This window comes from Scyliorhinus canicula, chromosome 13 (genome assembly GCF_902713615.1).
Source record: "Scyliorhinus canicula chromosome 13, sScyCan1.1, whole genome shotgun sequence".
In the NCBI taxonomy this organism is placed as follows: domain Eukaryota; kingdom Metazoa; phylum Chordata; class Chondrichthyes; order Carcharhiniformes; family Scyliorhinidae; genus Scyliorhinus; species Scyliorhinus canicula.
In genome coordinates, this window is record NC_052158.1 from 60,280,569 (window position 1) to 60,293,652 (window position 13,084).

General features: G+C 51.0%; 1 protein-coding gene across 3 annotated transcripts in view; it reads left to right on the top strand.

Moving 5' to 3' along the window:
* thap4 (THAP domain containing 4) overlaps positions 1 to 13,084 on the top strand; it is a 76,800-nt gene that overhangs the window by 43,924 nt on the left and 19,792 nt on the right. For all 3 annotated transcript variants that reach the window (XM_038816887.1, XM_038816886.1, XM_038816888.1), the window contains one exon: positions 624 to 733. In XM_038816887.1, coding sequence (XP_038672815.1) covers positions 624 to 733 — 110 coding nt within the window. The remainder of the gene's footprint in view (positions 1 to 623; positions 734 to 13,084) is intronic.

Here is a 13,084-nt window from a genome sequence, read left to right on the forward strand (position 1 = left end):
TGAGTAAATTCTATATAACCTCAAAGAATTGTGCTACATTGCTGTTTTATGTCAATACTTGTACAAACAGGTGTGGGTTTGGGGTTTAGGGATGTTATGACAATGATTGGGGCAACTTATTAGACCACAAAATTAAAGCGGCTATGTTTGTACCTATGTTTTTACCACTTAATGAGTCAGCAGGGTTTGCTGCACTGTTTCGGAGAAGAGGTGCCTTGTAGTTAAAAGCTTCTCTTGCAAGCTGAGGAAATCATATGTGAGGTTGCGCTCTCTGCTCATCCTTCTAGCTGGGAATGGCATACTGTATAAAGGCACCACAGAAAGTAAGCAAAGATCTAAAAATGTCATGTCCTTTTTTAAAAAATTAAGTTGAGCTAAAACAAAATACCTGGTGAAATAGGAATTTGCTTGTCCCCGATAAGTCAATAATTTTTGCCAGTTCCAGTGTCAGAGCGTGTAGATCAAGTAGTTAGGATGAATTATTTTGATGTGCTGATGAGCTTGCTTGGGTTGTGTCCAAGAAATCTGGCCTTCTCTTTGCTTCATGATAACAATTCTTACTGGTATGCAGAGGTTAATCCTTAAGATCACACTTGGATTAACTTTCCCTGTTTATTTTACAGATTTAACGGTTTCAATCCTGAAACCAAGAAGCCAATGCATAGAGAGTGCGGCTTTATCAGAATCAAGCCTGGCACTAACAAGGTGGCATTCATCAGTGCCCAAAACACAGGTACAGTACCACGTGCTCAAAATGGTGTCCACATATGTACTGCAGAGGGGTATCAAGAGCATGTCAGGCATAAATTATATTTTAATTGGCTGCTGCAAAGGAAGGGTTCTTTACACTTTTGAGTATTGAGCAATTGTTTCTTTATATTTTGGGTGAGCCAGAAGTCTCGTGTGAAAATCTACTGCCAAATATCTCCAAACCAAACCGCGGTGAATTGTCATGTCTCGGTGTGTATTCTCTTCCCACCTGGACACAGCCCAGAGTGACGGACACACTGCATGCCCGATAATGCTCATTAATTTGGAAGGTATCCCAGGAGCCTGCTCTGTTCAGGTTGGCAACAACCAAGCCTTTGACCCAGATGCAAATTGAGATAGATTGGTGGTAGTCAGAGGAAATGGGTTATTTAGAAGGAGATTCCAACCTCCTGATATACCTGATTGAGGTATACAAAATTATGAGAGGTATGGACAGTGTGGATAGCAACAAGCTTTTTCCAAGGAATGCTTTACCAGCGGAGGTGGTAGAGGCGGGTAAGATAGCATCATTTAAGAGGCATCTAGACAGGTATATGAACGGGCGGCAACAGAGGGAAGTAGACCTTGGAAAATAGGAGACGGGTTTAGATAAAGGATCTGGATCGGCGCAGGCTGGGAGGGCCGAAGGGCCTGTTCCTGTGCTGTAATTTTCTTTGTTCTTTGTTCTATGCTGAACGCGTTGCCAACAACCTTTTGGTAGAATCACGATCCTCCGTCCTCTTTCCCAAAGTTCAATCAATGAGGGCCCAAACTGGCCAGGATCTAGATTAAGGGGGTGGAGATGCTTCACGTTATAGGACTAGGATACCCAGTTCCTTATCTAACAAAGTGGCTTATTTAGGTCCGCCTGCTGCGTTGCAGTGCTGCAGAAAATGTACCATAGTTTCTAGAATTACTGTTCCCACATCCTTAGATCTGCCTGTTATTTTGGGTTTTACCCAACACTTTTGTGTGAATGACTTGAAGCAGATCATATTTTCACTGAACTGAGATCTGTGTTTCTTATTCTCTGCCTGTTTTCATTGTCCCAATTTTTCTTTTTCACTCGCTCACTGGTACTTTTCGCTTTAGCTCCAACGCAAAATAAACTGGGCTCGTCTGAGAGCAGTTTCACGTGGGCTAATTCCAGTCAATAGCTTAGTAACGAACATGCCCAATACGGCTCATCAATTCAGAAGGTACCCAACTACATGTAGATGAAATTGCTGATCAATATTATTTAAAATGAACAATTTGCAGAAGCTAAATGAATACAGGTATAACTATTGAAGAAAGAATTGAAATGGGCAGCATGGCATTACAGTGGTTAGCACAATTGTTTCACAGCTCCAGGGTCCCAGGTTCAATTCCCGGCTTGGGTCACTGTACGATGTTTGCACATCCTCCCCATGTCTGCATGGGTCTCCTCCGGGTGCTCCGGTTTCCTCCCACAATCCAAAGATGTGCGGGTTAGATGGATTGGCCATGCTAAATTGCCCTTAGTGTCCAAAAAGGTTAAGTGGGGTTACTGGGTTACAGGGATAGGGTCAAGGCGTGGGCTTGAGTCGGGTGCTCTTTCCAAGGGCTGATGCAGACTCGATGGGCTGAATGGTCTCCTCCACTGTAAAAGCTATGATCTAATCCTCAATGAGTTAATCCATCCATTTCAGGGTTGTTTTCAGATTTTCCTGTTATTTGTAAAGAAGGTGCAGTTTTCTTTGATCATCAAGTTACAGTCAACAGACTTCCGGTTGCGGCTATGACCAGCTAAGTCGCACATTTGGCAGCTCCTGCGACAAAGGTGTTTAAGGGCCGATTGGAGGGCCCCGACGGTACTGTAAAGACGAATCCCGGTGGGGGAAGGCTCCCTGAGGAGAGTGAGACCAACTTTATGGTCGGTACTCGGAGTGGGGCGACAAAAAAAGCGGCAGCAGCTCCCCGGAAAAAGCGGGGGAAGAGGACCAAAATGGCGGCCGGTGGCGCACTAGAAGATTGGAGAAAATGGGCGGAGGAGCAGCAGGCCGCTCTCCTCCGGTGTTTTACGGAGCTGAAAGTGGAACTCTTAGAGTCTATGAACGCGACGACCACAAGGCTGATGGGGGCCCAGGCGACCCAAGAGGCGTCGATAAGAGAGCTGCAGCAGGAGATGACTGCAAGGGAGGAGGAGGCCACGGTCCTCGTGGGAAAGGTGGAGGTGCACGAGGCACTCCACCTGAAATGGCAGAGCCGCTTTGAGGAGCTGGACACTCGAATGAGGCGGAAGAACTTGAGGATCCTGGGCCTAGCAGAAGGCCTGGAGGGGCCTGATCTCCCGAAATATGTAGCGGAGATGCTGAGCTCCCTGATGGGAGAGGGGGCCGGTCCATCGCCCCTGGAGCTGGAAGAAGCATATCGGGTCATGGCTAGGCGGCCTAGGACGAACGAGCCCCCGAGGGCGGTGCTGGTGCGATTCCAGCGTTTCTGTGATCGGGAGAAAGTGCTGAGGTGGGCCAAGAGGGAGAAAAGCAGCAAATGGGAGAATTCGACGGTGCGGATATATCAGGACTGGAGTGCGGAGGTGGCAAAGCGGCGGGCCCGGTTTAACCGGACGAAGGCGGTGCTGCACGCAAAGAGGATCAAGTTCGGAATGCTGCAGCCAGCGCGTTTGTGGGTCACCTACAAGGACCAGCACCATTACTTTGAGACCCCAGAGGAGGCATGGACTTTTGTTCGGGAGGAAAAGCTGGACCTGAACTAGAACTTGGGAACGCCGGCGGTCGAGGCCGCCCGAGTACCCTTGACTGATCAAGTGGCCCATGTCTTTCTTAGGCCAGGTCGGAACTTGGTTAAAGTTGATGGATCGTTTGGTTTCTTTGAAACTTGTGTTATGGGGGGTTTCTTTGTTCCTTTTTGTGTGTCTCTTCCCGTTGCCAACTTCCCTTAATTATTGTTGTTGTAGGGGGGGCTTTTTTACTGTTTTTTGATCTGTTCTTTAAGGGTTATGGTTACTGTTCTGTTCGATGGAGGGTGATGGTTAAATACGTTATTATGGGGTAGTTATTTAGTTATGCAGGCATAGTTATGTATTTATGTATTTATTTGAGATTTGTTATTTATATTGTTATATTGTTAAGTTGGGGAGGCGGGACGGGGGGGGGTGCAAGTTGGTTATGCGTGTTTTCTTTTTCTCTTTTTTCTTCCTCTCGTTTTAAGGGGGCTTTTTTATGGGCTTGGATGGGGACGGGGGTGGAATTGAAGATGGCGGGGTAGGGTGTGGCCGGGCGAAAGCGCGGGCTTTCCCCTGTTTCCCGCGCGCGGGACGGAGGAAGGGGGAGGAGAGAAGAGTGGGGTGTGGCCAGCAATGGCGGCTTTTCCCGCGCTGAAGCGGGGTCAGAGAGGGATGGCGGGGGGGGGGAGGCCCCTCCCCCCCCACATCGGGAGGAGTTGGAGTGTGGCAGGGGCAGCCGGGTCAGCGAAAACCAGCTGACTCTCGGGAGTACGATGGTGGATACACCGCGGCTAGGAGGGGTCCTAGCCAGGGGGGGGGGGGGGGGGGGGGGGGGGGGGGGGGAAGGGGGGTTGGGGGGGGATACCGGGTTGCTGCTGGAAAGGCCGAGGACGGGAAGGGAAGAACGGGTGGAGAGAGGGGGAGGGGCCATCGCCATGGGGAACGGGTCAGAAGGGGAGGGTCGACCCGGGGCGAACAGGGGACAGGACATGGCTAATAGACAGGGGAAAGGGACGGGTCGCTCCGCGACCCGGTTGATTACTTGGAACGTGAGGGGGCTGAATGGGCCGGTCAAGAGATCAAGGGTTTTTTTCACACCTAAAGGGACTGCAGGCGGATGTGGCAATGTTGCAGGAGACTCACTTGAGAGTAGTAGACCAGGTACGCCTGAGAAGGGGGTGGGTGGGACAGGTGTTCCACTCAGGCTTGGACGCAAAGAACCGGGGGGTGGCGATTTTGGTGGGAAAGAGGGTGTCGTTCGTGGCGGCGCAGGTGGTAGCAGATAAGGAGGGTAGGTACGTGATGGTGAAGGGTAGGCTGCAGGGAGAGAATGTGGTGCTGGTGAATGTGTATGCCCCGAATTGGGATGACGCGGGTTTTATGAGGCGCCTGTTGGGCCTCATTCCGGGTCTGGAGGCAGGGGGCCTGATCATGGGGGGGGACTTCAATACAGTGCTCGACCCTGGGCTGGACAGATCGAGTTCCAGGACGAATAGGAGGCCGGCAGCGGCAGAGGTGCTAAGGGGGTTCATGGAGCAGATGGGGGGGGTAGACCCTTGGAGATTTGGCAGGCCAAGGGCGAGGGAGTATTCTTTTTTCTCCCACGTCCACAGGGTGTACTCCAGAATAGACTTTTTTGTACTGAGCAGGGGGCTGATTTCGAGAGTGCAGGACACGGAGTACTCGGCCATTGCGATTTCGGACCATGCACCACACTGGGTAGAGGTAGAACTGGGGGAAGCACGGGACCAGCGCCCGTTGTGGCGCCTGGATGTGGGGCTGCTGGCGGACGAGGAGGTGTGCGGAAGGGTCCGGAAGGGCATTGAGAGATATCTGGGCACGAACGACACGGGCGAGGTGAAGGTGGGGATAGTCTGGGAGGCCCTGAAAGCAGTGATCAGAGGAGAGCTGATCTCCATAAGGGCACACAGAGAAAGGAAGGAGAGGCAGGAGAGGGAGAGACTGGTGGGGGAACTTATAGAAGTGGACAGGAGATATGCGGAGACACCAGAGGAGGGGCTGTTGAGGGAGCGGCGCAGTTTACAGGCCCAGTTTGACTTACTGACCACTAGGAAGGCGGAGACGCAATGGAGAAGGGCACAGGGCGCGGTCTATGAGTACGGGGAAAAGGCGAGCAGGATGCTGGCACACCAGCTGCGCAAGCGAGATGCAGCCAGAGAGATTGGGGGAGTGAGAGAGAAGGGAGGGAACGTAGTGCAGAAGGGGCAAGAGGTGAACGGGGTCTTCAGGGATTTCTACAGGGAATTGTACCGGTCTGAGCCGCCCAGGAGGAGGGGGGGAATGGAGAACTTCCTCGATAGATTGAGGTTCCCAAAGGTCCAGGAGGAACGGGTGGAGGGGCTGGGGGCGCCGATAGAGATGCAGGAGCTAGTTAAAGGGATAGGCCAGATGCAGGCGGGGAAGGCGCCGGGGCCGGATGGGTTCCCGGTGGAATTTTATAAGAAGTATGTGGACTTGGTGGGTCCAGTGCTGGTGCGAGCCTTCAATGAGGCGCGAGAGGGGGGGGTTCTGCCCCCGACAATGTCACAGGCCCTGATCTCCTTGATCCTGAAGCGGGACAAAGACCCTGTACAGTGCGGGTCCTACAGGCCTATCTCCCTCTTGAATGTAGATGCCAAACTGTTGGCAAAGGTCCTGGCAACCAGAATAGAGGATTGTGTGCCAGGGGTAATCCATGAGGACCAGACGGGGTTCGTAAAGGGACGACAACTTAACACAAATGTCCGGAGACTGTTGAATGTGATTATGATGCCAGCAGTGGAGGGGGAGGCTGAGATAGTGGTAGCACTGGATGCGGAGAAGGCATTCGATAGGGTGGAGTGGGAATACCTGTGGGAGACGCTGGAACGGTTTGGGTTTGGGGAGGGATTTATCAAGTGGGTGAAGCTGCTGTATTCGGCCCCGATGGCGAGTGTGGTTACAAACGGGAGGAGGTCAGAGTATTTTGGGCTCCATCGAGGTACCAGGCAGGGATGCCCCCTATCCCCCTTACTATTTGCATTAGCGATCGAACCGTTGGCGATGGCACTGAGGGGTTCAGGGGGGTGGAGAGGACTGACAAGGGGAGGGGAGGAACATCGGGTATCACTCTATGCGGATGATTTGTTGTTGTATGTGGCGGACCCGGACGGGGGAATGCCGGAGGTAATGGAAATACTGGCGGAGTTTGGGGACTTTTCGGGATATAAATTAAATGTGGGTAAAAGTGAGGTCTTTGTGATACACCCGGGAGATCAGGGGGAGGGAATTGGGCGGCTCCCCTTTAAGAGAGCAGTAAAGAGCTTCAGGTACTTAGGGGTGCAGGTGGCAAGGAACTGGGGGACCCTCCACAAGCTGAACTTTTCAAGGCTGGTGGAGCAGATGGAGGAGGAGTTCAAGAGGTGGGACATGGTACCGCTGTCGCTAGCAGGGAGGGTGCAGTCAGTCAAAATGACGGTCCTCCCGAGGTTCTTGTTTCTGTTCCAGTGCTTGCCCATCTTTCTCCCCAGGGCCTTCTTCAAGAAGGTAACTAGCAGCATTATGGGCTATGTGTGGGCACATGGCACCCCTAGAGTGAGAAGGATTTTCTTGGAACGGAGTAGGGACAGTGGAGGATTAGCGCTACCCAATCTTTCCGGGTACTACTGGGCGGCGAACGCATCGATGGTGCGCAAGTGGGTGATGGAGGGGGAGGGGGCAGCTTGGAAACGTATGGAGAGGGCGTCCTGCGGCAATACAAGCCTGGGGGCGCTAGTAACGGCACCATGGCCGCTCCCCCCCACAAGGTATACCACGAGTCCGGTAGTGGCGGCCACCCTTAAAATCTGGGGGCAGTGGAGGCGACACAGGGGGGAAGTGGGGGGTCTGATGGCGGCGCCACTGAGAGGGAACCACAGATTTGTCCCGGGGAACACTGGCGGGGGATTCCAGAGCTGGCACAGGGCGGGCATCAGGCAACTGAGGGACATGTTCATAGAGGGGAGGTTTGCGAGCCTGGGAGAGCTGGAGGAGAAATTTGAGCTCCCCCCGGGGAACACGTTTAGATACCTGCAGGTGAAGGCATTTGCCAGACGACAGGTGGAAGGATTTCCCTTGCTTCCCGATAGAGGGGTGAGTGATAGGGTGCTGTCAGGGGTCTGGGTCGGAGAAGGGAAGGTCTCGGACATCTACAAAATAATGCAGGAGGTGGAAGAGGTATCGATAGAGGAGCTGAAAGACAAGTGGGAAGCGGAGCTGGGAGAGCAGATAGAAGATGGGACATGGGCGGATGCCTTAGAGAGGGTCAATTCGTCGTCGTCGTGCGCAAGGTTGGGCCTCATCCAATTTAAGGTGCTGCATAGAGCCCATATGACGGGGACTAGGATGAGTCGGTTCTTCGGGGGTGAGGACAGGTGTGTTAGGTGTTCGGGAAGCCCTGCGAACCATGTGCATATGTTCTGGATGTGCCCGGCACTGGAAGAGTTCTGGGAGGGGGTGGCGGGGACGGTATCGAGAGTGGTGGGAACCAGGGTCAAACCAGGGTGGGGGCTAGCGATTTTTGGGGTTGGGGTGGAGCCAGGAGTACAAGAGGCAGGGGAGGCCGGAATATTGGCCTTTGCGTCCTTGGTAGCTCGGAGAAGGATCTTGATTCAGTGGAGGGACACAAGGCCACCAAGTGTTAACACCTGGTTAAACGACATGGCAAGCTTCATCCAATTGGAAAGAATCAAATTCGCCCTGAGAGGGTCGGTACGGGGGTTCTTCCGGCGGTGGCAGCCCTTCCTTGACTTTCTGGATCAGAGATAGGAACTGGAGGCCGAAACAGCAGCAACCCGGGGAGAAAGGGAAGGGAGGGGGGGGGGGATAGCAACGAAGGGAGCACGTCTGCGGGGGGTCGCGGGCAATGACTGCCCGAGGCCATCGGCAGAAAGGGAAAAACGGTTTGGTTGCTAGACTGGTAGCGCGGGGGGGGGGGGGGGGGGGGGGGGGTGCGCGCGGGGGAGGGCGTGGGGAGGATTTTCCAGGGGGGATTTGTTGTGTTATAATTTAAACTGTAGTAGGGGTAAATGTTTGTATCGAAAAATTTCAATAAAAATTATTTAAAAAAAAAAAAGTTACAGTCAACAAGGCCTCAGGAACCGAAATTATATTTTTAAAAATATATTTTTATGGGATGTGGGCTTCTCTGGCTAGACCAGCATTTGTTGCCACCCCTAATTTCTCCGAGAAGGAGGTGGTGAGCCACCTTCTTGAACCACTGTGGTTAATGTGGTGTAGGTACATCCATAGAGCTGTTTGCGAAGGAATTCCAGAATTTTCACCCAGTGAAGGAACAAGTGATCGGTTAATCTGTTTTGGTTGTGGGACAGAGGAGCTGTCCTTTTGTCTTTCAAATAATGGAATGGGATCATTTATTTCCTCCTGAGCAAACGGATAGCCTATTGGTTTATTGGTTCATCTAAAAATAGCATATCTAGGAATGCAGCATTCCTTCAGTACTGCGGTGAAGTGTCAGCTTTGTGATGTGCTCATAGAATCAAAGAATCCCTACAGTACAGAAAGAGGCCATACGGCCCATCAAGGCTGCGCTGACCCTTTGAAAGACTACCCCACCGAAGCTCTATCGCCCACCCTGCAACCTCACCCTAAGTGGCAATTTAACATGTCCAATCTGCCTAACCTGCACATCGTTGGACTGTGGGAGGAAACCGGAGCACCCGGAGGAAACCCACGCAGAAATGCAGAGGAAGTTCAAACTCCACACAGTCACCCGAGGCCGAAATCAAATCAGGGTCCCTGGCGCTGTGAGGCAGTAGTGTTAACCATTTGAAACTAACATCTTGAAATGGAACTTGGACAGTTACATCATCAAGGTCATGTAGAGTTGAAACAAAGTCTTTTTTTTACATAGAATTTACAGTGCAGAAGGAAGCCATTCGGCCCATCGAGTCTGCACCGGCTCTTGGAAAGAGCACCCCTACCCAAGCACATACCTCCACCCTATCCACCCTATCCCCATAACCCAGTAACCCCACCTAACACTAAGGGAAATTTGGACTCTAAGAGCAATTTATCATGGCCAATCCACCTACCCTGCACATCTTTGGACTCTGGGAGGAAACCGGAGCACCCGGAGGAAACCCACGCACACACGAGGAGGATGTGCTGACTCCGCACAGACAGTGACCCAAGCCGGAATTGAACCTGGGACACTGGAGCTGTGAAGCATTTGTGCTATCCATAATGCTACCACCATGCTGGCTTTCAGCAACAGCTCCCTGTCTGCTCTTCCTCAGCGCCATACTGGCCCTATCCCCTAGTTCTCCCTCAATTTTTTCACCTTCTGACCTATTGCTCTGGTACCCACCCCCCTGCTATACTAGTTTAAACCCTCCTGTGTGACACTAACAAACCTCACGGTCAGGATATTCATGCCTCTCCAGTTTAGATGCAACCCATCCTTATACAGGTCTCACCTGCCCCGGAAGAGCTCCCAGTGGTCTAGATAACGGAAACCCTCCCTCCTACACCAGCTGTTTAGTCACGTGTTTAGCTGCTCTATCTTTCCATTTCTAGCCTCACTGGCACGTGGCACAGGGGGTAATCCTGAGGTTACAACCCTAGAGGTCCTGTCTTTTAGCTTTCTGCCTAGCTTCCTGAACTCCTACTGCAGGACCTCATGCCCCTTCCTGCCTATGTCGTTAGTACCAATATGTGCAACGACCTCTGCCTGTTTGCCCTGCCCCTTCAGGATGCCCGCTACCCGTTCGGAGACATCCTGGACCCTGGCACCAGGGAGGCAACATACCATCCTGGAGTCTCTTTCATGTCCACAGAAGCGCCTATCTGTGCCTCTGACTATAGGGTCCCCTATGACTATTGCTCTTCTGCGCTTTGACCCTCCCTGCTGAACATCAGAGCCAGCCATGGTGCCACTGCTCTGGCTGCTGCCTGATAGGCTATTCCGCCCAACAGTATCCAAAGCAGTACACCTGTACGAGAGCGCAGCTACTGTGAAAAGCCCCTAGTCGCCACACTCCGGCGCCTGTTCGGGGACACAGAGGGAGAATTCAGAATGTCCAATTGACCTAACAAGCACATCTTTCGGGACTTGTGGGAAGAAACTGGAACTCGCGGAAGAAACCCACGCAGACACGGAGAGAATGTGCAGACTTCCTCCAGACAATGACCCAAGCTGGGAATCGAACATGGGACCCTGGTGCTGTGAAGCAACAGTGCTACCCACCCTGGCATGATTGCTGCGGACTCAGTCTGCGGCCACCCTAGTTGGGGGCGGACAAATCAGGGACCAGCGGGGCCTTGTGGGCGGCCAGCGATTAAATGTGCGGGATTAGATGCTCGGGCGCGCGGCTGATCGGGGTGGGGGGGGGGGAGGGTTTATGTTATATTTTTTGTCTGGCTCCGCGGTCCGAATCCGCTATGGAGCACGGCGAGGCCGCTGCCGTGCGCATGCACGGACTCCGAACCTGAGGTGCGGGGGCCCGTTTCCGCAGTAAAAACTGCGAGATTCGCTCCGGATCTCTGCTCGCCCCCTGCAGGGCATTGAATTCGTTCAACTTTTTAGAAGGAATTTCTGGAGTCAAACTCCACCGTTGTTACGCCGACATTGTCTCATTTTGTGAGAATCCAGCCCAAAGTCTGTCTTGTTGTATCCATTTACAGGGCTTTTAATACTCTGCTTTTTGCTTCAACTTTGAAGTCAAGACTAAAAGGCAAAATAATCTCTGTCTCAAAGGAATTGTGATAAACAAAATGTAAGATGCAGCCATTCAGCCAGAAATTAATTCTTTCTTTTAGGAAAGGATTTATATTACGTGTGCACACACCTTACTTACACATTTCACAGAAATTCTTGTCATTTGCCATCGCTTTGCACCATCTGCATTTCACAGAACCTCAATATGAGGTCAACATTGTGAGGATCAAAGAAAATTATGAACTTTCATACAAGTTACTTTTACTCTGACTTATTTTCCTCACTAACATTCTGGAATTCTGCACTATAATTTGAAGTAAGTATTGCATATTCAAATTCGCTTTTGAATTCACGTCCAGCTCTGACTTGTGACATAAAAAGTCTCTCTGCCTGGAAAGGTCATTATTTTAATGGTCTTGGAGTAATCTTGGGTGTGCTCCTTGATCTGCATAGATGGACACTAAATTGGCAGTTCATTTAAAGAGGCCATTATTTTTCTTCCAGAAATTTAAAGTACCGAATTAATTTCTTTTCCAATTAAGGGACAACTAAGTGTGACCAATCCACCTACCCTGCACATCTTTGGATTGTGGGGGTGAGACCCACACAGACACGGGGAGAATGTGCAAATTCCATATGGACAATGACCTGTGCTCGGGATCGAACCCAGTCTTCGGCATGTGAGGCAGCAGTGCTAACCACTGTGCCGTCCTCTAAAGGGGCCATTGAGGGGACTAGAATGTCGAGTCTGAGGGAGCACTTCTGAGGTCACGGTTCAGGAGTATCCGTGAAGTAGTATAGTGAGTGCTGTGTCTAACCCATGGAATTGAGACAATGCAGAGAGAGCTTTAGTCTGTATGTATCCTCTGCTGCGTGTTAAAAACTAAGCTTTTTCTCCTCACTGACTTTCACCTTGATCATAGCAAAAAGAACCAACACACCTCTCTTTATATTAACTATACAAAGCCAAAGGTTGAGTTCTGAAAGGTTCTCATCAGAGAATCAGCCAATATTCAGTTTTCTCCCCTGAAGGTGCTGATTCTTGCACAATTTGCAGGTGCCATCAACTTGCTTGTATCTCCTTCGAGCGATCATTCTTCATGCCTCACCTAGTCTGAATCTCCACAGGTTATTTCACCTTGGATTTTACGCCCAAGCATAAACATCCCCTCATCCAGTATAAATGAGAGCATATTTCCCCATGGATCATTCCCCTTCCCCGCTGCCACACCAACAGCTAAGGATTGAATAAATGACCTGCATCTATGACTTTGTCCATATATATGTTTCTGAAACATACCTCTTCATTCACCTGAGGAAGGAGCAGCGCTCCGAAAGCTAGTGATTTGAAACAAACCTGTTGGACTTTATCCTGGTGTTGTAAGACTTCTTACTGTGCTCACCCCAGTTCAACGCTGGCATCTCCACATCACAGCATTTATTCAGAAGATCTCTCTCTTTCAGTCCCTCATGCCTTCTCCCCCCTCCCTCATCCTGGTTCCCCCCTACCGGTTGATATTGTTAATAGCCTAATGCTTTGCTGGCCAACCATTTTCCACCCTCCAAATTCATCACCTTACCCAAAACGCCTATCTCACAGCAAGTGCATCTCATTGCTGTCCTTATTGACTTACACTGGGTCCTGATACATCAATGAAAATTAAAATGCTTATCAGTGTATTTAAATTCTTATCCTCACTGCACCTTATCTTTGTAACCTGCTTTATTTTGCTGTAACCTAATTTTCTCCGTCTCCCCCCATTTTTGCCCATCTGCCAGGGCCCCACTCTAGAATTCTCTCCTGTAAGCCCCTTTTAAAATTGACCTCTTCCTCCCAGATTTTGGTCAACCTCTTAATATGTCCATTGTCTCGATTTTGGCATGTCACTGTGAAACACCGTGGGCCATTTTCTAAGTTTAAGGTGCTTTGT